The sequence below is a fragment of the Rana temporaria genome, chromosome 6 (genome assembly GCF_905171775.1).
Source record: "Rana temporaria chromosome 6, aRanTem1.1, whole genome shotgun sequence".
NCBI lineage: Eukaryota > Metazoa > Chordata > Amphibia > Anura > Ranidae > Rana > Rana temporaria.
The window spans coordinates 15972734-15997079 of NC_053494.1; the positions used below are offsets into that span (position 1 = coordinate 15972734).

The window sequence follows — 24346 nt, forward strand, 5'->3', positions numbered from 1 at the left end:
GGAGTCTGTGCGGTGTAGGTTAGGAAGCTTAAGCACCTAGGTGCAGGAAGAGGGAAGATTAACTATTCTGCCTAGCAACAACACTTTGAAGGCATCTAAAAAAATAAAACATTTTCTTAAAGGACTAATCACATTTTTTTAAAACTACTGATGTAATGTTATATTTATGGGTGGAACTCCACTTTAATCAATGGGCCACTGCCTGAGTTCAATTTACTTTCATTCTGCTGTAACTCCTCCCCTTGGAGCCAAACCGCATCCAAATCCCACCCACCTTCCGTTCCCCCATCCAATGAGAGCATCCAGTGGCCGTTCCCATTTTTGTCAATTTGCTGGCTCTGAAAAGGGTGGTCACTGTTGTAGTGACCATGTAGGACAGCAAGGTATGGGAGATTGCAAGAATATGTGCATTATATTACAAGTTAAAAAAGGTTCTTACAGATGTTTTAACTGTGTATTTAAATAATTGCCTGGTGTTGCATTTTTTTTGTTACAAATTAAAAAAAAAATAACAGTATATAAATCAGGAATCAAGCATTCCATCAAAGAGCAGATTGACGAGGAACAGGGCTGTTAGGCCATCACACAATTTAGTCCCCTTTTAGGTGGTCTATAGCTTTGAATTTTACAAGTTCTTACTGAATTGACACTAGACATCTTCTTCGTACTTTGTTTTTGGACTCTGCTACATCAAATACATTTCCGGACGGATCAAAGGTTTCACTTTAGTATTTTGGAAGTTCCCCCTTTCCTGCTCATTGGAGAAGAAGCCAACTCTCCTTCTGCCTGAGTCAAGGTAGGTCACCTTTGTGTCAATGTCTATTCCATCGTAGGGTTGACTTCTTCATCAAAGTCAGTGAGAATCTTTTTTTTCGGGGGCTTCCCAAGAGTCGGGAACGAGTGGCCCATTCTTTTGGAGTGAAGAGAAGACTCCATTAATTGGTTTCAACTGTCAGTGTTGTTTGGTGAAAGGTGATTGGAAGGTCCGTTGGCTCGTTCTCTGAGTTCTGGTAGAGTAAGTGTATCTGGGGCAGAGGTCTTGCGTTGCCTGTCTTTGGGCAGGGTGAGAAATTCTGGAGGTTCGCCAGTGATGGGGGTGGCTGGGGCGCTACGGATAGCGGGGAACTGGCTTTCCGTGGTTATGGTAATAGTTGGGGCAACTGGTCCTATTTTCTCATTGGTGGCCGCCTGTGTCTCCTTCTCGTACTCTCGAACCTTTTCCATTGTCATTCCTGTGGGGGGTGAAAACATGGGAGTCATTTATGATGATAATTATATAGGCATTGCTTCAAAACTATGGAGTCAATTACAACGTAGCTTCAATATGACTTGTATCCTTTTAGGTTCCTGGGGTTCTTTGCAACTTTTAACCCCAATCCACAATTTATAGGAACACATAAAGGTAGATGGAAACATTAAAACCTTACTGTTAAAACCAACCAAGACAAAGAAGATACCAGAGCAGTGTTTCTCAGACAGGGTTTCTCCATAAGTTGCTTGGGGTTCCTTGGGCAATAACCAATTTCTACCTCTCAGATAAGTTCCATTTGACACCCAATGATCTTTTTAGCTATCTGTAAGTGGGTAAGTCTTCCCAATGACCACAAGTGTAAGGAGCATTCTTCCCACTGACCGGCACACTAATGTATCATGAGTTGAAGATATAGCCATTTTTAGCAGGGCTTCCCTAAGACCTGAAAGTTATTTTAGGGGTCCCTCAGTGTTCAAAAGGTTGAGAAAGGCTGTGCTAGAGGCTTCACCGAGTTTCCACCAGCTTGCATTCTGTGGAAAACTGAAGGCCAAGTGTTCCCTCATTCTGAGTAATGCCCACTGTAGTTTTCAAAAGGATGTTCCCCCATATTGAACCATTCATCACCATACAATTCTGAGTTAAATCAGGTTATAGTGGATTTTTGTGTACAAAATGTTATCACATTTTGGTGGACAGACCCTTTAACTTGGCTAGGATTTGATCAAGTATGGGAACCTCAACAGAGTGTCTGTGCAACAGTCATTTAGCGAGATTGCTGACTCTACTACTCGCCATATCCACTAGAGGAAGACTCTAGACACATGGGACAGCAATGTGAAAGCCACATCAAAAAATGGTATAAAGCTGGACTCTTGGCAAATATAAAAATACAGTAATGTATGCAGTTATGTATTTATTAAAAATGTATTTATTTGTCCTGGTGACCATAATCATGGCCACTGACCCTTGACAATCCAAGATTTTTGAGTTGTTACCAGAGTTACTTTTTCAGTTTCAGTGATAACTGCCTAAAGCCTTGTACACACGACCGGTTTTCCCGGCAGGAAAACTGCTAGGAGAGCTTTTGGCCGAGAATACCGGCCATGTGTATGCTCCCTAGCAGTTTTCCCATCAGAAAAACAGACGGGAATCCCGACGGGAAAAAAGAGAACCCTGCTCTCTATTTTCTCGTTGGGTTTCCCGGCAGAGTGTTTCCTGCCGAGAAAACCGGTGGTCTGTATGGGTGAAAAACCGCACATGCACGGTAGCATACAAGGTTAGTGTGGGGTGTAGCAAGATGGCAGCGACGGCATCGAATGTGACGAGACACCGGCTCGTCGCAGTCGCTGACTTCACTGCGTTCTTGCTATTCAAAAGAACGGCGGGATGTTGGGTGGCTGTGTGTATACACGGCTTTTCAAGTCAAGCCTGCCAGGAATACCGACAGTTTTTTTCCCGATAGGATTAAGAGTAAATTACCTCTTATTTTGGAGAGGTTCCAACGCTGATAAAGAAAGTTAAGAGAAAACTCCCCAATGTGGCACATACATGTGTTGAGTTTAATATAACATATACAATTTTTTTTATAAGACTGTGATAGAATAGCAATAGTTTGTCTGAGTATGTTTCTCAAAAGAATGCCTTGGTAACAATGGGAACTGTTGACAGTTGGCAGTTTGGTTGTTAAGATAAACTAGTTAGTACCCATTGTCAACAAACTGGTAAACAACAGCCCAAATAAAAGGAGCAGTAGAGACTGATAGCGGAGGGGCCACTCATCATGGATTATCACCAGAGAAGGAGGAAGAATCTGTAATCAGCGAACAAGAAGGTGCCTGATCTCCAGAAGCCTTGTTGTCAACGGAGATCACTTCCCCAGTGACTGCAGAAGTAACTTTTAAGGCCCTGTACACACGAGAGGATATCCGATGGAAACGGTCCGCCGGACTGTTTCCATCGGACATTTCTCCTCCGGATTTTAATCTGATGGCTGTTCAAAATCCCCGCGGAAAACATCAGCGGTGACGTGGCCGCGCCGTCGCCGCGACGATGACGTGGCGACGTGCACGACCCTGGAAGGTAAATACTTCCACGCATGCGTCGAATCATTTCGACGCATGCGAGGGATGGGGATCGGACGGACTTATCCGGTGAGTCTGTACAGACGACCGGATAAGTCCAAAGGACAGGTTTCCAGCGGATAGATTTCTTAGCATATGCTAAGAAATTTTTATCCGCTGGAAAACGGTCGGCTGGATTTGTATCCGCCGGAAAACTGTCCGCTAGGCCGTACACGCGACCGGATCTATTTGCTGGAACTGATCCGCGGATAAATCCCAGCGGACAGATCCGGTCGTATATACGGGGCCTAAGGCCTCGTACAGACGAGAGGATATCCGCTTTTCGTTTCCAGCGGACATTTCTGCTCCCGATTTTGATCTGATGGGCTGTACACACCATCAGATCAAAATCCCCGCGGAAAACATACGCGGTGACGTGCCGCGCCGTCGTCGCGACGATGACGCGGCGACGTGCGCGACCCTGGAAGGTAAATACTTTCACGCATGCGTCGAATCACTTCGACGCATGCGAGGGATGGGGATCGCTTGGACTTATCCGGTGAGTCTGTACAGACGACCGGATCAGTCCAACGGACAGGTTTCCAGCGGATAGATTTCTTAGCATGCTAAGAAATTTTTATCCGCTTGAAAACCGTCGGCTGGAGAAATCTCCGCCGAAAAATATCCGCTAGGCCGTACACACGACCGGATTTGTCTGCTGGAACTGATCCGCGGATAAATCCCAACGGACAGATCCGGTTGTGTGTACGAGGCCTAAGTGTATTTCTACTGCTACAGACCATAGGCTGTTTATTTTCTATGCATTTTGCTGGTTATAGATATCTGTCGTTGTTGTACTGTATTCCTAATATTGTAATAGTTTTGTATGTACAGCATCTTTGTATAATAAAAGCACATTTACACACTGCAGAGGTCTCAGCTTCCTTGCTTATACCACAAAGTAACCTTTCTAGATAGACGCAAGCAAAACAATATAGCAAAACAAAAAAAAAAAAACTCGTCAAACCTTGACCTTCCTATGTGTCCTGTTCCTCACCGCAGTACATTTCACCCTGAGCACAGTCTGCATCCTTTCCTAGAAATAGCCCCGTTGTTTTATTTGTATTTTCTTCCCTTTTATGATCCTTGTATCAAGCCACATGTTTTCTCTAAGTTTATTAAGTTACTCTACATTACTGTGTGTTCTTATTCTGCCTCCAAGGTATCATTGTGGTATTGATTTGCCATGCTTATCATTCTCTTGGTACCTGCGGGAAGTCGGCATTGTGCTAAATATAAAACATCCTACGTAAAACAGAAGGAGAGATGGGTCTCACGGGGTGCAAGCTCCAGTTTTATTTCCTACAGCAAAATATTGTGACGCGGCTTCACAAAGTTATCGGAAAAGGGTTTCCAGTATCCGAGATGGAGCTCATAACCTGCTTCTACAGAAAACGTCCTCTATGTCTGGCAGGGGAGGGCTGGGCTGTGGGGCTGTGGGGAAGATAGGCAGGGGTCTCCAAACTTTTCAAACAAAGGGCCAGTTTATTGTTCTTCAGCCTTTAGGAGGGCCGGATTGTGGCCAGCGGGGGCAGAAAAAGCCCCGGGCCCAGCATTAGTGAGAATAAATATGGCCTCATAGTTTGCGACCAGTAGGATAAGGAGTAGTGCCCCTATTAGTAGGAGTAATTGTATCTGATTATTGCTATCAATGGAAGAAAAAGTACCCCCTTGTTGGAGTCAGTGGGAAGAATAGTCCCTCATATCAGTGGGAGGAATAAAGCCCTAAGGGCCGGATAAAGGCTAGCAAAGGGCCACATCCGGCCCTCGGGCCGCAGTTTGGAGACCCCTGCTCTAAGCCATTATTCATAAGATATGGTGGGCTAAATAGGGACACTTCATCATTTAGAGATCAATCAGAGCAGGACCGAGACACATGTCGGGCATTAGATAGTTATTGGCTGTCTGTTCATCCCAGGGTTTGAGAGATATAAGTTTTCCAGCACTGACTTTCTTGAGGCTTTGAGATGTCATGGTACCACAAAGAATACCAATGCTGTGAAGATGTGTCACAATAAACCATGTCCTTTAGGAATGCCCACCTTTCAGAGGCGTAGATAAGGAGGGGTCAGGGGCGTTCAAACCCACCCAGAGCTTTGATCGATGGCGCAGTAGCTAGGCTAGCGTAGCCTTTCAGCTGCGAGACCCTGTCTCCTCCACTATGCCCACCAATGCATTATGGCACCCTTTGCTTGGTACACCTTCTTAAGCCATAGAAATCTGTCCCCTTTTGTGAAAATGTCACTTGGGTTCAGGTCTCTGGGAACCCTAACCGATATCAATTCATCTGGGGGAAATGGAAAATACATAAGGATACATGTGATGACATTGGCACCTTTCCCTGGGACCTGACATATTTCCCATAATTTGCTCTGGTTCTACACTGTCCACATGTGTGCTGGTCCTACAATATATTCCATTATAAGGTTTCACCATGGACTCTGAGTGGTCACCTATCCATATGAAGTGGCCTATCCTTGGATACTAATATAGAGAAGAGGTCTTTTCCATGTGATGCAGCTATATAGTTCATAAGGACTATGGGCCAAATCCACAAAGATCCTGCCTAACTTAATTTTTTCCATTTAAGTTACACTGCCTTAAAATTTCTACCTAAGTGCCCGATCCACAAAGCACTTACCTAGAAATTTTGGGCTGTGTAACTTAAATTCCGCCGTCGCAAGGCGTTCCTATTCAAATGGGGGCGACTCCCATTTAAATTAGGCGCGCTCCCGCGCCGGCCGTACTGCGCATGCTCGTGACGTCATTTTCCCGACGTGCATAGCGCGAAATTACGTTACGCCGAGCTTTGTGGATTGCGACGGGTCAATAAAGTTGCGTCGGGAAAAAAAAACATACGGCGGGAAAAAAAAAATTCAAAATGTAAAAAAAATCGCGTCGCTGGACAGAAAGGTCTGCTTTTACATGGTGTACTAACTTTACACCATGTAAAAGCAGCCCTAATTTTGCGTATGCAAACTAAAACTTACGGAGAAAAAACGAAGCTGAAAAGCTTTGTGGATCTCCGTAAGTGCTAATTTGCATACCGAAGGCGGCATTTCGACACGAAATGCCCCCAGCGGCGGATGCGGTACTGCATCCTAAGGGCCAAATCCACAAAAGGGATACGACGGCGTAATTGCTGTAACGCCGTCGTATCCCTGTTCTTAACTATGGAACTGATCCACAGAATCAGTTTTCCATAGTTAGGCAGAAGATCTGGCATGTGTAAGGGACTTACACTGCCGGATCTTAGGATGCAGTACCGCATCCGCCGCTGGGGGCATTTCGTGTCGAAATGCCGCCTCGGGTATGCAAATTAGCACTTACGGAGATCCACGAAGCTTTTCAGCTTCGTTTTTTCTCCGTAAGTTTTAGTTTGCATACGCAAAATTAGGGCTGCTTTTACAAGGTGTAAAGTTAGTACACCATGTAAAAGCAGACCTTTCTGTCCAGCGACGCGATTTTTTTTAAATTTTGAATTTTTTTTTTCCCGCCGTATCTTTTTTTTTTCCCGACGCAACTTTATTGACCCGTCGCAATCCACAAAGCCCGGCGTAACGTAATTTCGCGCTATGCACGTCGGGAAAATGACGTCACGAGCATGCGCAGTACGGCCGGCGCGGGAGCGCGCCTCATTTAAATGGGAATCGCCCCCATGAAATGAGGAACGCCTTGCGCCGGCGGAATTTAAGTTACACGGCCCGAAATTTCTAGGTAAGTGCTTTGTGGATCGGGCACTTAGGTAGAAATTTTAAGGCAGTGTAACTTAAATAAGTCCCTTACACATGCCGGATCTTCTGCCTAACTATGGAAAACTGATTCTGTGGATCAGTTCCATAGTTAAGAACAGGGATACGACGGCGTTACAGCAATTACGCCGTCGTATCCCTTTTGTGGATTTGGCCCTATGCCCCCTAATGGGGTATATACAGTATCTCACAAGAGTGAGTACACCCCCCTCACATTTTTGTAAATATTTTATTATATCTTTTCATGTGACAACACTGAAGAAATTAAACTTTGCTAAATTTTTGTGGTGTGAACTTGCCCTAAAAATGCATGCGCAGTGTTATACATTTATTCCATTAATTTTTTTTTATTGTTTTCTTTCTATTTTACAGTAGATAGTGCCTGATAAATTAATTCTCCTGAGGAAGCTACTAATTGTGACGAAACATGTAGAGAAAATTTCAGCTTGCACATAATTGAAACTGTATTGTATTATTGGATGGATTTTTATATTCTGTCATTTTTTACTTTTATAAATAAATATTTTTTTTTCAATAAAATGCTGTTGTAATTTTGCACCTTTAAAATCCTGAACCCCTATCTTTTTCAAACTGTTTGCAATTAAGGGGATGTGGTGCCAATATAACTTATAGATGATGAGCAAAAACTCTTCTCCTTTGATATATTGAGGTTGAGCTTTAGTCTTGTTTTTATTTAAAAAATAATAAACTGTAATAAGCACAAACAGTGTTTGATTACCAGTACAGACAAAAAGTTAGTACGTAATAAAAAAAAAAAGTCCTCACTCTCTCACAGATATCATGGTTTACTGAGACACTTACCATACCACTCTTCTACCCATGCGAAGGCTTGCCGGTGACCGACGATCAGCAGGTCCCGAATAACCTAATAATACAAAGGAGAAGATTTCAGAATCGCAGTTTCACAAGACGCAATACAACTGGCCACACATGTGTCAATTCAATCATGTGACTTAACTTCCAATTGTATTTTTTTTGTTAACCAATTAAGGACCTTGCCTGTTTTTCAGATTTGGTGTTTACAAGATTAAAACAGTTATTTTTGCTAGAAAGCTACTTAAGACCCCCAAACATTATATATATATATATATATATATATATATATATATATATATATATATATATATATATATATATATATATTTTCTAACACCCTAGAGAATAAAATGGCGGTCATTGCAATACTTTTTGTCGCACCGTATTTGCGCAGCGGTCTTACCAGCGCACTTTTTTTTAAAAAAATTCACTTTTTTGAATAAAAAAATACGAACAGTAAAGTTAGCCCAATTTTTTTTATATTGTGAAAGATAATGTTACGCCGAGTAAAATGATACCCAACATGTCACGCTTCAAAATCCACTCATGGAATGGCGTCAAACTTTTACCCTTAAAAATCTCCATAGGCAACGTTTAAAAAATTCTACAGGTTGCATCTTTTGAGTTACAGAGGAGGTCTAAGGCCAGAATTATTGCTCTGGCTCTAACGATCGTGGTGAAACCTCACTTGTGTTCAAATGAGGGCGCTACTCACGTATGCGTTCGCTTCTGCGCGCAAGCTCGTCGGGACGGGGCGCTTTAAAAAAATTTTTGTTTGTTTTCTTCTTTATTTTATTAATGCTTACACTAAAAAAAATGGAGGATACGGGCAACGGGTTCCTGTAAAGTTTTATTTTTTGGTGGAGAATGTGGGCAACGGGTTCCTGTAAAGTAATTTTTTGGGTGGAGAATGCTGGCAATGGGTTCCTGTAAAGTTTTTTTTTTTGGTGGAGAATGCGGGCAACGGGTTCCTGTAAAGTTGTTTTTTTTTTGGTGGAGAATGCGGGCAACGGGTTCCTGTAAGGTTTTTTTTTTGGTGGAGAATGCAGGCAGCTGGTTCCTGTAACGTTTTTTTTTTTTTGGTGGAGAATGCGGGCAACGGGTTCCTGTAAAGTTTTCTTTTTGGTGGAGAAAGCAGACAATGGGTTCCTGTAAAGTTTTTTTTTTTTGTGGAGAATGCGGGCAACGGGTTCCTGTAAAGTTTTTTTTCTTTTGGTGGAGAATGCGGGCAACGGGTTCCTGTAAGGTTTTTTTTTTGGTGGAGAATGCAGGCAGCTGGTTCCTGTAACGTTTTTTTTTTTGGTGGAGAATGCGGGCAACGGGTTCCTGTAAAGTTTTCTTTTTGGTGGAGAAAGCAGACAATGGGTTCCTGTAAAGTTTTTTTTTTTGGTGGAGAATGCGGGCAATGGGTTCCTGTAAAGTTTTTTTTTGGTGGAGAATGCGGGCAACGGATTCTTGTAAAGTTTATTTTTTGGTGGAGAATGCGGGCAACGGGTTCCTGTAAAGTTTATTTTTTTGGTGGAGAATGCGGGCAACGGGTTCCTGTAAAGTTTTTTTTTGGTGGAGAATGCGGGCAACAGGTTCCTGTAACGTTTTGTTTTTTTGGTGGAGAATGCGGGCAACGGGTTCCTGTAAAGTTTTTATTTTTGGTGGAGAATGCGGGCAACGGGTTCCTGTAAAGTTTCTTTTTTTGGTGAAAATGCATGCAACGGGTTCCTGTAAAGTCTTTTTTTTTTTTGGTGGAGAATGCGGGCAACGGGTTCCTGTAACGTTTTTTTTTTTTTTGGTGAAGATTGCGGGCAACGGGTTCCTGTAAAGTTTATTTTTTTGGTGGAGAAGGCGAGCAACGGGTTCCTGTAACTTTTTTTTTTTGGTGAAGATTGCGGGCAACGGGTTCCTGTAAAGTTTTTTTTTTTTTTGTGGAGAATGTGGGCAACGGGTTCCTGTAAAGTTTTTTTTTTGGTGGAGAATGCGGGCAACGGGTTCCTGTAAAGATATTTTTTTTTGGTGGAGAATGCGGGCAACGGGTTCCTGTAATAAAAAAAAAAAAATTGGTGGAGAATGCGGGCAACGGGTTCCTGTAAAGTTTTTTTTTTGGTGGAGAATGCGGGCAACGTGTTCCTGTAAAGTTTTTTTTTTTGGTGGAGAATGTGGGCAACGGGTTCCTGTAAAGTTTTTTTTTTTGGTGGAGAATGCGGGCAACGGGTTCCTGTAAAGTTTTTTTTTTTGGTGGAGAATGCGGGCAACAGGTTCCTGTAAAGTTTTTTTTTTTTTGGTGGAGAATGCGGGCAACAGGTTCCTGTAAAGTTTTTTTTTGGTGGAGAATGCGGGCAACGGGTTCCTGTAAAGTTTTTTTATTTTTTTGGTGGAGAATGCGGGCAACGGGTTCCTGTAAAGTTTTTTTATTTGGTGGAGAATGCTGGCAATGGGTTCCTGTAAAGTCTTTTTTTTTTGGTGGAGAATGCGGGCAACAGGTTCCTGTAAAGTTTATTTATTTTTTTGGTGGAGAATGCGGGCAACGAGTTCCTGTAAAGTTTTTTTTTTGGTGGAGAATGTAGGCAACGGGTTCCTGTAAAGTTTTTTTTTTGGTGGAGAATGTAGGCAACGGGTTCCTGTAAAGTTTTTTTTTTTTGGTGGAGAATGCGGGCAACGGGTTCCTGTAAAGTTTTTTTTTTTTGGTGGAGAATGCGGGCAACGGGTTCCTGTAACGTTTTTTTTTTGGTGGAGAATGCAGGCAGCTGGTTCCTGTAACGTTTTTTTTTTTGGTGGAGAATGCGGGCAACGGGTTCCTGTAACGTTTTTTTTTTGGTGGAGAATGCAGGCAGCTGGTTCCTGTAAAGTTTTTTTTTTTTGGTGGAGAATGCGGGCAACGGGTTCCTGTAAAGTTTATTTTTTGGTGGAGAATGCGGGCAACGGGTTCCTGTAAAGTTTTTTTTTGGTGGAGAATGCGGGCAACGGGTTCCTGTAAAGTTTTTTTTTTTTGGTGGAGAATGCGGGCAACGGGTTCCTGTAAAGTTTTGTTTTTTTGGTGGAGAATGCGGGCAACGGGTTCCTGTAACATTTTTTTTTTGGTGGAGAATCCGGGCAACGGGTTCCTGTAAAGTTTTGTTTTTTTGGTGGAGAATGCGGGCAACGGGTTCCTGTAAAGTTTTGTTTTTTTGGTGGAGAATGCGGGCAACGGGTTCCTGTAAAATTTTTTTTTTTTTGTGGAGAATGCGGGCAACGGGTTCCTGTAAAGTTTTTTTTTTCTGATGGAGAATGCGGGCAACAGGTTCCTGTAACGTTTTTTTTTTTTTTGTGGAAAATGCGGTCAACGGGTTTCTGTAAAGTTTTTTTTTTGGTGGAGAATGCGGGCAACGGGTTCCTGTAAAGTTTTTCTTTTTTGGTGGAGAATGCTGGCAATGGGTTGCTGTAAAAAAAAAAAATTGGTGGAGAATGTGGGCAACCGGTTCCTGTAAAGTTTTTTGTTTTGGTGGAGAATGCGGGCAACGGGTTCCTGTAAAGTTTTTTTTTTTTTTTTTGTGGAGAATGTGGGCAACAGGTTCCTGTAAAGATTTTTTTTTTGGTGGAGAATGCAGGCAACGGGTTCCTGTAAAGTTTTTTTTTTGGTGGAGAATGCGGGCAACGGGTTCCTGTAAAGTTTTTTTTTGGTGGAGAATGCGGGCAACGGGTTCTTGTAAAGTTTTAAGTTAGCACCACTCATCTCAAAGGGTGGTATTCTGACCACCACTGAAAGGGGGACATTCTTCCCACTAGTCATCAATGTAAGAAGTATTTTTCTATTGCCCACTAATGAGTTGTTTTTTTTGCAAGGGTTCCTTCAGAACTGAAAATTATTTTGAAGGCTCTTAAATAAATAAAAAGATTGAGAAAGGCGGATATATCTCATTCTTGGGTTCAGATACTCTTTAATGACCCACATAAAAGAGTTTTGCAAACGCCCCATGGTCACATGTCACGCAACAAGAGATCCACAATGGGAACAAAGCCCTCACCCACCTTGTGCACAAATTGCTCGACTCGTGTCTGAAGGCCCCACACCTCGAACTTGACATTAACTAATTTGTAGGAGCACATAATGGGCTTTGCCTGGCACCTCCAGCCCTCCTGAAGAGGCCCGCGGCCCGTCTTGCCGGAGACAAAATGCCTGAGATCCTGCAATAGAAGAGGGGAAGAATGAAGGCGTCCCTTTTGTGTCAGCCTGACATCGCAGGCCTCGCTCTTCGAACATTTCCTGAATATGAATTAGAATTAAATTAGAAAAAGATGGAGTGAATGATAGCGGGAAGGAGCGCGGTGCCGGGTCTAGTAATGAACTCTTCTCAGAATAAAGCCTTTTTCCCAGAATCCTTGTATTATAGCTTTCTGGATGGTGTAATAAGCTAAAGGGCGACATGAGAACAAGGCACTACAAAACCAGAAATTTCATTTCACTTCTCTGGCTATAATGAGATATGGGACTGGCTATCATGGTTACTGCCTTCTGCACGGCACCATTGCACTTCGTCTTTCCTTACTATAACACTATTGAAATTTGACCTGCCTTACTATGACACCATTGCACTTTGACCTGCCTTACTAAAACACCATTGCACTTTGACCTGCCTTACTTTCCCATCATAGTACTTCGAACTATTTCACTACAACAACATTGCACTTTGACCTGCCTTACTATGACACAATTGCACTTTGACGTGCCTTACTAAGGCACCATTGCACTTTGACCTGCCTTACTAAAACACCATTGCACTTTGTCTTTCCTTACTATAACACTATTGCACTTTGACCTGCCTTATTATGATACCATTGCACTTTGACCTGCCTTACTATGACACCATTGCACTTTGACCTGCCTTACTATGACATCATTGCATTTTGATCTGCCTAACTATGATACTATTGCACTTTGAACTATCTCACTACAACATCATTGCACTTTGACCTGCCTTACTAAAACACCATTGCACTTTGACCTGCCTTACTAAAACACCATTGCACTTTGACCTGCCTTACAATAACAGCATTGCTCTTCGACCTGCCTTACTAAAACACCATTGCAATTCAATCTGCCTTACCATAACACCATTGTACTGTGACCTGCTAACTATAACACCATTGCACTTTAATCTGCCTTACTAAAACATCCTAGCACTTTGACCTTTCTTACCATAACACCATTGCACCTTGTCCTGCCTTACTATAACATCCTAGCACTTTGTTTTGCTTTACTTTACCACCATCGCACTTCAACCGGCCTTACCATAACACCATTTCTCTTCGACCTGCCTTACTAAAACACCATTACACTTTGACCCACCTTACTAAAACACCATTGCACTTTGACCCACCTTACTAAAACACCATTGCATTGTGACTCGCCTTACTAAAACACTATTGAACTTTAACCTGCCTTACTAAAACCCCATTGCACGTTGACCTGCCTTATCATAACAGCAGTGCTCTTCGACCTGCCTTACTAAAACACCATTGCACTTTGACCTGCTGTATTATAACACCAAAGCCCATTCAGAGCATGGGCTGCTCTACCATAACCTGTGTTAAAACCAGGGCTCAAGTCCTGCGGGAACGCATGGGAACGGAGTTCCTGCACTTTTTTCACAGCAGGAACTCAGTTCCCTTTGCAGTACTAGAGTAGCTGAGAGCAGCCGAGCTGCCCGATCCAATCCTTCACTAAGTGGCGATGCCCAGCTCGAGTCACTGTCAGGGGCAGGCGAACTGTAGAACTTGCTTCTTTCTAAATCCCGCAATAACTCGCGGCAGACCCCCGCAATGTCTCCTGGGAACAATGACAAAAGCTCCCAGGAGACATTGCGGCATCCAGGAAGTGACGGAATACCCGCACACCACCCGATCCATATACAGGAAGCGAGCAGTAACATAAAGTATTACTAAGGTACAGTGGATCGAAAAACAAAAAACATGCGGTTTAGTAATTATGCATATGAGCGTATCATTTTTTTTTTTTATTGGTGGGGGAGTGGATCTTGGGTAGGAGTTCCCACACTTTTTTCCCCAGGACTTGACCCCTGCTTAAAACAGGTGCATTGAATGCATTGCAGCAGACCAGACCGGTGTGAATGGGCCGTAACAGTCTCTTGTTTTGCTGCCACCCACCTCGGTACTCTTGTAATATCTCTCCGGGATCTCGTCATATGCGATGTCTAGGTGTGTCACCTCATGGGTGTCCTCCGCCGAGTCTGAATTAAATATCTGCGAGAGAACAACAAAGTCAGTTCCATAAGATTTTTTATTTATTTTTTGCAAACAGACAAATTCTTCTAGATAGTGTTTTGGGGAATTTTAAAGGGGGGAATCACAGAAAAGGGGAACAATAATTAAAAGGTATCCCCCAGACAGGGAAAAGGTTGAGGCACTTGTCAGGTTTTTATCACTGTCTGTGTCCCTGCCGGGGGGATTTCCTGTCATTTCCTGTTTTGGTGAACAATTCTCCCCCTGTTACCCCGTCAAGGACTGCGCAGGCGCAAACTTGCCGACGGAAATCTCCGAACCTCGCCCGGCATCCAGGCTCATTCTTTAACATCCCCGTGGATTGGAGGATGTTAAAAAAAGAGCCAGGAGGCCGAGCGAGCGGAGCGAGCCGTCCAAACGAAGCAAGGACGTGAGGCCGACTGGCCACTTTCCTCGAAATCCACGTCGCCCTGGATGCAAGCCGAGGTTCGGAGATTTCCGTCGGCAAGATTGCGCCTGCGCAGTCCTTAAAGGAAGTTTCTCGTTAACCGGAACCATATAGGCAGATCAGATTGCGCCTGCGCAGGAACTTTCACGTTAGCCGGAACCATATCGGCAGATCACCGGTTCACACAGGGGCAACACGACTTACAAGGCGACTTGGAGGCAACTTCAGCGCAACTTTGAGCGACTTACAACGCGACTTCAAGTCGCCTCCAGGACAGGCGACTTTGGCTGTGGCCAATCACAGAATAATCAGCTCTGTGGGAGGGAGGGGTTTTCCTGGGTAAACTATTTTAAAGTTGCTTCAGTTAAGACAGAGATCCGACTTGGAGGCGACTTCCATTGAAATCAATGGGTACAAGTCGCCTAGAAGTCGGATTGAAGTAGTACAGGAACCTTTTCTGAAGTCGGAGCGACTTCAGTAGTGTACATTAACCACTTAAGGACCCCTTCACGCCGATATACGTCGGCAGAATGGCACGGCTGGGCACAGGCACGTACCTGTACGTTGCCTTTAAGAGCCCAGCCGCGGGGTCGCGAGCGTGCCGCCGGTGTTGCGCGCTGGTGACCCGGTCCGAAGCTCCGTGACCATGCCCGCGGGACCCGATCGCCGCCGGTGTCCCGCGATCGATCACAAGAGCTTCCTCGTTCCTCGTTCTTCTGTGCGACAGTGACACTGATCGTCTGTTCCCTGATATAGGGACCGATGATCAGTGACATCACGCCTACAGCCACGCCCCCCTACAGTAAGAATCACTCCCTTAGGGCACACTTAACCCCTTAGCGCCCCCTAGTGGTTAACCCCTTCACTGCCATTGTCATTTTCACAGTAATCAGTGCATTTTTATAGCACTTTTCGCTGTGAAAATGACAATGGTCCCAAAAATGTGTCAAAATTGTCCGATGTGTCCGCCATAATGTCGCAGTCACGAAAAAAAAATCGCTGATCGCCGCCATTAGTTGTAAAAAAAAAAATATTAATAAAAATGCCATAAAACTATCCCCTATTTTGTAAACGCTATAAATTTTGCGCAAACCAATCGTTATACGTTTTATGCAATTTTTTTTTACCAAAAATAGGTAGAAGAATACGTATCGGCCTAAACTGAGGGAAAAAAAAGTATTTTTATATCTTTTTTGGGGATATTTATTATAGCAAAAAGTTAAAAATATTGAATTTTTTTCAAAATTGTCGCTCTATTTTTGTTTATAGCGCAAGAAAGAAAAAACGCAGAGGTGATCAAATACCACCAAAAGAAAGCTCTATTCGTGGGGAAAAAAAGAACGCCAATTTTGTTTGAGAGCCACGTTGCACGACCGTGCAATTGTCAGTTAAATCGACGCAGTGCCGAATCGCAAAAAGGGGCAAGGTCCTTCAGCTGCACAATGGTCCGGGTCTTAAGTGGATAATAGTTAAGTTATTATTAGTTAGTTATTATTTCAGATCTTCCAATTTTCAGGTTTTCGAATTTCTGAATTTTCGGAAAAATTTGTTAAACAGGTTTTCTTTACTTCAGGTATTTCCGAATTAACGAATTGTCGAAATTCGTTAAAAAATTGGGAACTAAACGAATTGCACACGTCTATTGAATCAGGTATTAATAAGTACATAAGCTGCATTCATCTGCGTCTTTTATATCTGTCACAAAAAGTAAGTGAATGTGAACTTTGCACAAATCTTAAAGGAACACGACTTACACTGTCATTGTCACCGCAGTCATCAGAATATTTCGTCTCAATGTGGATGGAGAATTTGGGGAGGAAGGAACACTGCATTGTGGAAAAAATATTTATGTTAGAAGCCGTGGTGTAACATGGGACACACACATCAAGTGACAAACATTTGCAAAGTCGTAATACAAAAATTGCAGTTCTTTGTCTAATATGATAATTTCCTACAATCATAAGTGCCATCTAGTGGCCATAATATGGTGTTTCCCTGAAATACCGCAATCAGAAAAATACCACATTATGACCACTAGTTGTTGGTATTGGTGTTAAGGCCAAATAATAAAATGTTTGTCTCATCTGACCACCATAAACATACATTGAAGACTAAAATTGAATTATTTGGCCTCAACACTAAACAATATGGGCCAGATTCTCAGAGACTTACGTCGGCGTATCAGTAGATACGCCGTCGTAAGTCCAAATCTGCGCCGTCATATATTTAAGCGTATTCTGGAAACCAGATACGCTTAAATTTGGCTAAGATACGAGCGGCGTAAGTCTCCTACGCCGTTGTATCTTAGGGTGCATATTTACACTGGCCGCTAGGTGGAGCTTCCGCTGTTTTCCGCGTTGAATATGCAAATGAGCAAGATACGCCGATTCACGAACGTACGTACACCCGTTGCAATTAGTTACGCCGTTTACGTAAGACATACGCTATCATGGTTACTGCCTTCTGCACGGCACCATTGCACTTCGTCTTTCTTCGGCTCCAACAAACTACTGACATAAAGGGGGTGATCCTTTTTCCAACTCAGTTATTCTATTTTTGATTTTTTTTTTTCTGACATGTTGGTGTTATATCTTTCACTTGGAGTAAATACAGATGGATAAAACATAAACTGTGCCTGTCTTCATTTCAGGCTGCAAAGCAACACAATGTGGGTGTGGGGGATTGTTTTCTATAGCCACTGGGGCAGATTCACGTACCTCGGCGCATATCCCCGCTGGGCGCAGCGTTTCTAAGATACACTACGCCGCCGTAACTTATTTTTTATTTTTCGAATCCTCAAAGAATTTGCGCCGTAAGTTACGGCGGCGTAGCGTATGTTTGGCGGCGTAAGGGCGCGGAATTCAAATGGATGTGATGGGGGCGTGTTTTTTGTTAATACGTCGTGAACCGACGTAAATGAAGTTTTTTGAACAGGGCATGCGCCGTCCGTGGGGGTATCCCAGTGCGCATGCTCGAAAATTAAACCGGAACAAGCCAATGCTTACGACGGTGACGTCATTCTACGCAAAGCCCTATTCGCGAACGACTTACGCAAACGACGTAACATTTTCAAAATTCGACGCGGGAACGACGGCCATACTTAACATAGGATACGCCTCATATAGCAGGGGTAACTATAAGCCGGAAAAAGCCAAACGCAAACGACGTAAAAAAATGCGCCGGCCAGACGTATGTTCGTGGATCGCCGTATCTAGCTAATTTGCATACTCGACGCGGAAATCGACGGAAACGCCACCTAGCGGCCAGCGTAAATATGCACCTTAGATCCGACGGCGTACTAAGACGTACACCTGTTGGATCGAGACCAGATTCCGTCGTATCTTGTTTTGTGGTTACAAAACAAGATACGACGGGGGAACTTTGAAATTATGCGGCGTATCCATAGATACGCCGGCGTAATTCGTTTGAGGATCTGGCCCACTGTGTATATTTTAATGCAGGAAGCAGAAACGGCATATATAACAGACAAGAGTTATATATATATATATATATATATATATATATATATATATATATATATATATAATCTATTTATCTATTTATCTATTTATCTGTATTTATCTGTATTTAATGTTGAAAAGTAATATGATAATGTTTTCATTGAATTGGTCTTTCTGATGGTCTAATTATCTATTTTGGTTTTGAAATTCTAAAGCAAAAAGGAAACTTACTGTGTATTCTGAGGAGCCGGACGTTCCATGTGAGTAGGAGGCGGGTGGGCAGAGAGAGATCGATGTGTGGCAGGATGGCCAGGACAGGAGCATTAAACATGGAGAGTTCAGGCAGAAGTCAGGGCAGGAGATGAAAAAGAGAGACAAGACGTGTTGTTAGTGGGTTATATCTGTGATAATAAAAGTGCAAATAACAGTTAATTGTGGCTTGTGAAACCCTGGTAACATATTATGCGTTCATATATGTAAGATATAATGACTAGTCACAGGGCTGTCATATAATGGTATGCTGTCCTACTTTATGTACATTATGAGGGGTTCCCACCATCCCTGTACTAAGTTCCCAGACCTGTACACCTGCTGTGCCCATTATGAGGGGTTCCCACCATCCCTATACTGAGCTCCGGGTCTGTATACCTGCTGTGTCCATTATGAGGGGTTCCCATCATCCATGTGATGAGTTCCCAGGGTCTGTACACCTGCTATGCCCATTATGAGGGGTTTACACCATCCCTGTACTGAGTTCCCGGGTCTGTAAACTTGCTGTGTCTATTATGAGGGGTTCCCATCATCCCTGTACTGAGTTCCCAGGTCTGTAAACCTGCTGTGTCCATTATGAGGGGTTCCCACCATCCCTGTGCTGAGTTCCCGGGTCTGTACACCTGCTGTGTCCATTATGAGGGGTTCTCACCATCCCTGTACTGAGTTCCCGGGTCTGTACACCTGCTGTGTCCATTATGAGGGGTTCCCACCATCCCTGTGCTGAGTTCCCAGGTCTGTAAACCTGCTGTGTCCATTATGAGGGGTTCTCACCATCCCTGTACTGAGTTCCCGGGTCTGTACACCTGCTGTGTCCATTATGAGGGGTTCCCACCATCCCTGTGCTGAGTTCCCAGGTCTGTAAACCTGCTGTGTCCATTATGAGGGGTTCCCACCATCCCTGTGCTGAGTTCCCATGTCTGTAAACCTGCTGTGTCCATTATTGGGGTTTCCCATTTACGTTCTGTAACCAATTAAAGCGGATGTTCCACCCCAAAAAAATATTAAAAGCCAGCAGCTACAAATACTGCAGCTGCTGACTTTTAATATAAGGACACTTACCTGTCCTGGAGTCCAGCGCCGTCCGCAGCAGAGCACGAGCGATCGCTCGTCACCCTGCTGCTCCCCCCTCCATCCATGCTGAGGGAACCAGGAAGTGAAGCGCTGCGGCTTCACTGCCCGGTTCCCTACGACGCATGCGCGAGTCGCGCCGCGCCCGCCGATTGGCTCCCGCTGTGTGCTGGGAGCCGAGTGTTCCCAGCACACAACAGGGGGGGGGGGGGGGCGACGGCATGTGACGCAATGCCCGTCTTTTGCCCGTGAATACCGGGCTGGAAGTGGGTGCAAATACCTGTCTTTAGACAGGTATCTGCACCCCCCTCCCCCCTGAAAGGTGTCAAATGTGACACCGGAGGGGGGGAGGGTTCTGATCAGCAGGACTCCACTTTAGGGTGGAGAACCGCTTTAACTTCTTTCAGCACAGCTAAAAGTTGAAATAGCTCAATGTGTAAAAAGGAGACTGCAGCACCACCTGCTGGCTGGCCAGAACTTGGCAATGTTTGCAATATATGAAGATATGCAATATTTCCATTTTTAGGATTTTATTATTTTTCTATATTATTTTCTATCTGACTGAACAGGGGCTTATAGAGGGGGTCCTGAGTGCATCATCTCTATGAGCCCCACAATATGGCAGACATTGAGGAGGCCTACCTGTCACGGTGTAGGGGTAATAATTCCAGGCCTTCTCACAGATGTAAAAGATCCTGGGAACCACTGCCCGGGCCCATCCAGGTAGCTTGCTGCAAAAGAGATGGATAAGGTTAGAGTGTGATAGATGGGGGGGTGTCATTGTTCTTTACCAGGCAAACATGGCTAAAGGGAAGGAAAAGTTTCTTAACTGCTGAAATCTTGAAACACATTAAAAAACCTTATTAGAAATGTATTTACAGACTGCGGGCCATATTCTCAAACAAGTTACGTAGGCGTATCAACAGATACGCCTACGTAAGTCCGTTTCCTATGTTTAAGTGTATTCTCAAACTGAGATACACTTAAACATGCCTAAGATACAACAGCCTGCGCCGTTGTATCTTAGGCTGCAATATTTACGCTGACCGCTAGGTGGCGGTCAGCGTAGAATATGCAAATGACTAGTCACGCCGATTCTCGAACGTACGCTTGCCCGCCGTAGTGTTTTAACGTCGTTTCCGTAAGCGATACGCGGCGTAAAGATAAAGATGCCCCCTAGGTGGCGTACTCAATGTTAAGTATGGCCGTCGATCCCGCGTCGAAATTTCAAAATTGAACGTCGTTTACGTAAGTCGTCCGTGAATGGCGCTGGACGCCATTTACGTTACAGTCAAAACAAATGACGTCCGTGAGACGTCATTTAGCGCAATGCAAGTCGGGTAATTTACCCGACGGAGCATGCGCATTACGATCGGCGCGGGAGCGCGCCTAATTTAAATGATCCACGCCCCCTGCCTGGATCATTTGAATTAGGATGGCTTACACGGGTGGACTTTACGCGATGCCGCCGCAAGTTCACAGGTAAGTGGTTTGGGAATCCGGCACTTGCCACTTAAACTTGCGGCGGCGTAACGTAAAGTACATACGTTCCGCCGCCTGAAATGTTTGAGAATATGGCCCAGAATGACCTGAACTCAGAGGAAGTGGATTGATGGATGCTGGTGATCCGACTGAGGACATCTAGTGGCAGAAAAAAATACTGCAGATAAATCTGTATGTCCAAGCTGAATATTTCAGCACAGACTGGGGGCACATCCAGGATGACCTGAGCTCAGAGGAAGTGGGTTGAATGATGCTGGCCATCAGACTGAGGACATCTGGTGGTAGAAAAAAATACTGCAGAAAAATGTCTAAATCAATAGTGAATATTTCAGCATGGGCTGGGGGCCCATCCGGAATGACCTGAGCTCAGAGGAAGTGGGTTGAATTAAGCTTTCAATCACACTGAAGACATCTAGGGACACCAAAAAATATGGCAGGGAAATATCCAGTTTAAAGCTGAATACTACACCACGGGCTGGGGGCTCATCCGGGATGACCTGATTTCAGAGGAAGTGGGTTGAATGATGCTGGCCTTCAGACTGAGGACATCTAGTGGCAGAAAATTGTACTGCACAGGAAAACTCTAGATTAAAGCTGAATATCGCAGCACAGGCGGGGCACATCTGGGATGACTTGAGCTCAGAGGAAGTAGGTGTAATGATACTGGCAATGACTGAGGACATCTAGTGGTAGAAAAAATACTGCAGAAAATGTCTAAATCAATGGTGAATATTTCAGCATGGGCTAAGGGCTCACCTGGGTTGAATGATGCTGGCCATCAGACTGAGGACATCTAGTGGTAGAATAAATACTGCTGGGAAATCTCCAGATCAAAGCTAAATACTGCAGCATGGGCTGGGGGCTTATCCAAAATGACCTGAGCTCCGAGGAAGTGGGTTGAATTAAGCTGCCAATCAGACTGAGGACATCTAGTGACAGAAAAAATACTGCAGGGAAATCTCCAGATCAAAGCTGAATACTTCACCACAGGCTGGGGGCTCGTCCGGGATGACCTGATTTCAGAGTAAGTGCGTTGAATTAAGCTGCCAATCAGACTGAGGACATCTAGTGGTAGAAAATATACTGCAGAAAATGTCTAAATCAGGGGTCTCCAAACTTTTCAAACAAAGGGCCAGTTTACTGTCCTTCAGGCTTCAGGGGGGGCCCAGACTGTGGCCAGTGGGAGTAGAAAATATCCCGGCATCAGTGGGAGTAAACACTGTCCCGTTGGTTTTAAAAGGAGCAATAGTTCTCCATCAATGGCGTCAGTGGGAGGAATGATGCCCCATCATTGGTCTTGGTAGGAGGAACCGTGCCCCATCGATGGTGTCGGTGGGAGGAAAAGTGCACCATTGATGGCATCAGTGGAAGGAATGATGCCCCATCATTGGTCTTGGTAGGAGGAACTGTGCCCCATAGATGGTGTCAGTCGGAGAAATAGTGTCCCATAGATGGTGCCAGTCGGAGGAATAGTGCCCCATCATTGGTCTTAGTAGGAGGAACAGTGCTGCATCGATGGTGTCAGTGGGAGGAAAAGTGCACCATTGATGGCATCAGTGGGAGGAATGGTGCCTTATCATTGATGTCAGTTGGAGGAATAATGTCCCAAGGGCCGGATAGAAGAAAGCAAAGGGCCGCATCTGGCCTCCGGGTCAGAGTTTGGAGACCACTGGTCTAAATCAATGGTGAATATTTCAGCATGGGCTGGGGGCTCATCCAGAATGACCTGAGCTCAGAGGAAGTGGGTTGAATGATGCTGGCCATCAGACTGAGGACATCTAGTGGCAGAAAAAATACTGCAAAAAAAAAAAATACTGGGCTGGGGGCTCATCCGGGATGACCTGAGCTCAGAGGGAGTGAATCATTCAACCCACTTCCTGTGAATTCAGGTCAACCCGGATGATGACCTCAGTCTGCCAATCAGACTGAGGACATCTAGTGGCAGAGAAAAATACTGCAGAGGAAATTTCTAGTATGAAGCTGAATATTGCAGCAAAAGCTGGCTTTGTGTTTTTTTTGTTTTTTTTTGGGCTATTTATTTTTTCTTGCTGAAGTTCTTCTCTAATGTCCATGAGTACACAGACCTCCTGGAAACCAGACATTCTTAGCTACAAATCTCTATGATCCGGGTATCATTTCTGCTGGAGGCACATGACATAACGCCTAAGATCTGGCATGAACCCATTGTTACCGCGTCTGTGTTTTTTTTTCCTGGACTGTGTGCGGCACGTGATTCGGAAACACTCTGTTACACAAGCCGTAGTTGTTTATGTGGAAAAATCAATAAAAATTGATTTTCAAATGTGACATATAACACCGCCTAACCGCTATAATGGATTCTCGGTATCATTTTCAAAACACTATCTCAGCGTGAGGAGATCCAATACTAAGAAAACCCCGCCTGGCAGTTTTATTCCCTAACAACGGAAGACGTAACGCTTTGTGAAAAGCGTCCTGTACCTTTAAATCGATTGGCGCCGGAAGCTGGATCAACGTTTTTCCAGAGCATTAGGACACATTGAAGAAATCACTTTCTCGTTTGAATACTAAAGCAGCCAACTATGCCTACTGCAGGAATAAGCAGGCTACCTTATGCAGGCGTTAGGAGAATCAGCGAAGAATGCACCCTGCGTTGGAAAATGCGGCAAAATGCGTCAGTCTGCTCTACATGGCATTCCTATATATGCCTGGTATTACTGTCCTGTGCTCCGAGCGCGCCCAGGTGCACGCCCCCAGCACTGTGACCACGCTGTCACCAATCGTTCCTGGTCACGTAGACGGGGGCCGCGCAGCGTGGCGATCACGTTTGTGCAGTGCAATGCTGTATCCTGGCCTAGGCCAACAAGGCCCAGGCCTAGGGCAGCACTTTGCAGGGGGGCAGGGGGGCAGCCCACCTACCTCCAATCCGAAAAACAGAAGGGAATTCGTCCCCTTTCATCTGGGTGGATCGGGGGGCCTATAGAGTAGCCGTGACCTGTCATCTGCCCGCTCCGCTCATCGTGGCCCGTGACTGGTTAACAAGTTGCTTAACCACTTAAGGACCCCTTCACGCTGATATACATCGGCAGAATGGCACGGCTGGGCACATCCACGTACCTGTACGTGGCTCTTTAAGCCCGCCGCCGGCACGTGTACGCGACCCGGTCCGAAGCTCCGCGGCCGCAGGACCCACGGACCCCATCACCGCTGGAGATTCCCACGATCGGTCCCCGGAGCTGAAGAACGGGGAGAGGTGTGTGTAAACACAGCTTCCCCATTCTTCACTGTGACGCTGTCATTGATCGTGTGTTCCCTAATATAGGGAAAGACGATCAATGACGTCACACGTCCAGCCCCGCCCCCCTACAGTTAGAAACACATATGAGGTCACACTTAACCCCTTCAGCGCCCCCTAGTGGTTAACTCCCAAACTGCAATTGTCA

At 44.7% G+C, this 24346-nt stretch overlaps 1 protein-coding gene across 1 annotated transcript in view; it reads right to left on the bottom strand.

Annotated features, from left to right (window-relative positions):
* Nucleotides 1–116: 116 nt before the first annotated feature.
* LOC120943177 (cytoplasmic phosphatidylinositol transfer protein 1-like) overlaps nucleotides 117–24346 on the bottom strand; it is a 91267-nt gene continuing 67037 nt past the window's right edge. Inside the window, exons 4-10 of the mRNA XM_040356321.1 lie at nucleotides 20064–20152; nucleotides 18312–18319; nucleotides 16374–16445; nucleotides 14097–14192; nucleotides 11961–12116; nucleotides 7947–8010; nucleotides 117–1232 (exon numbers count right to left, since the gene is read on the bottom strand). Coding sequence (XP_040212255.1) covers nucleotides 946–1232; nucleotides 7947–8010; nucleotides 11961–12116; nucleotides 14097–14192; nucleotides 16374–16445; nucleotides 18312–18319; nucleotides 20064–20152 — 772 coding nt within the window. The 3' untranslated portion in view covers nucleotides 117–945. The remainder of the gene's footprint in view (nucleotides 1233–7946; nucleotides 8011–11960; nucleotides 12117–14096; nucleotides 14193–16373; nucleotides 16446–18311; nucleotides 18320–20063; nucleotides 20153–24346) is intronic.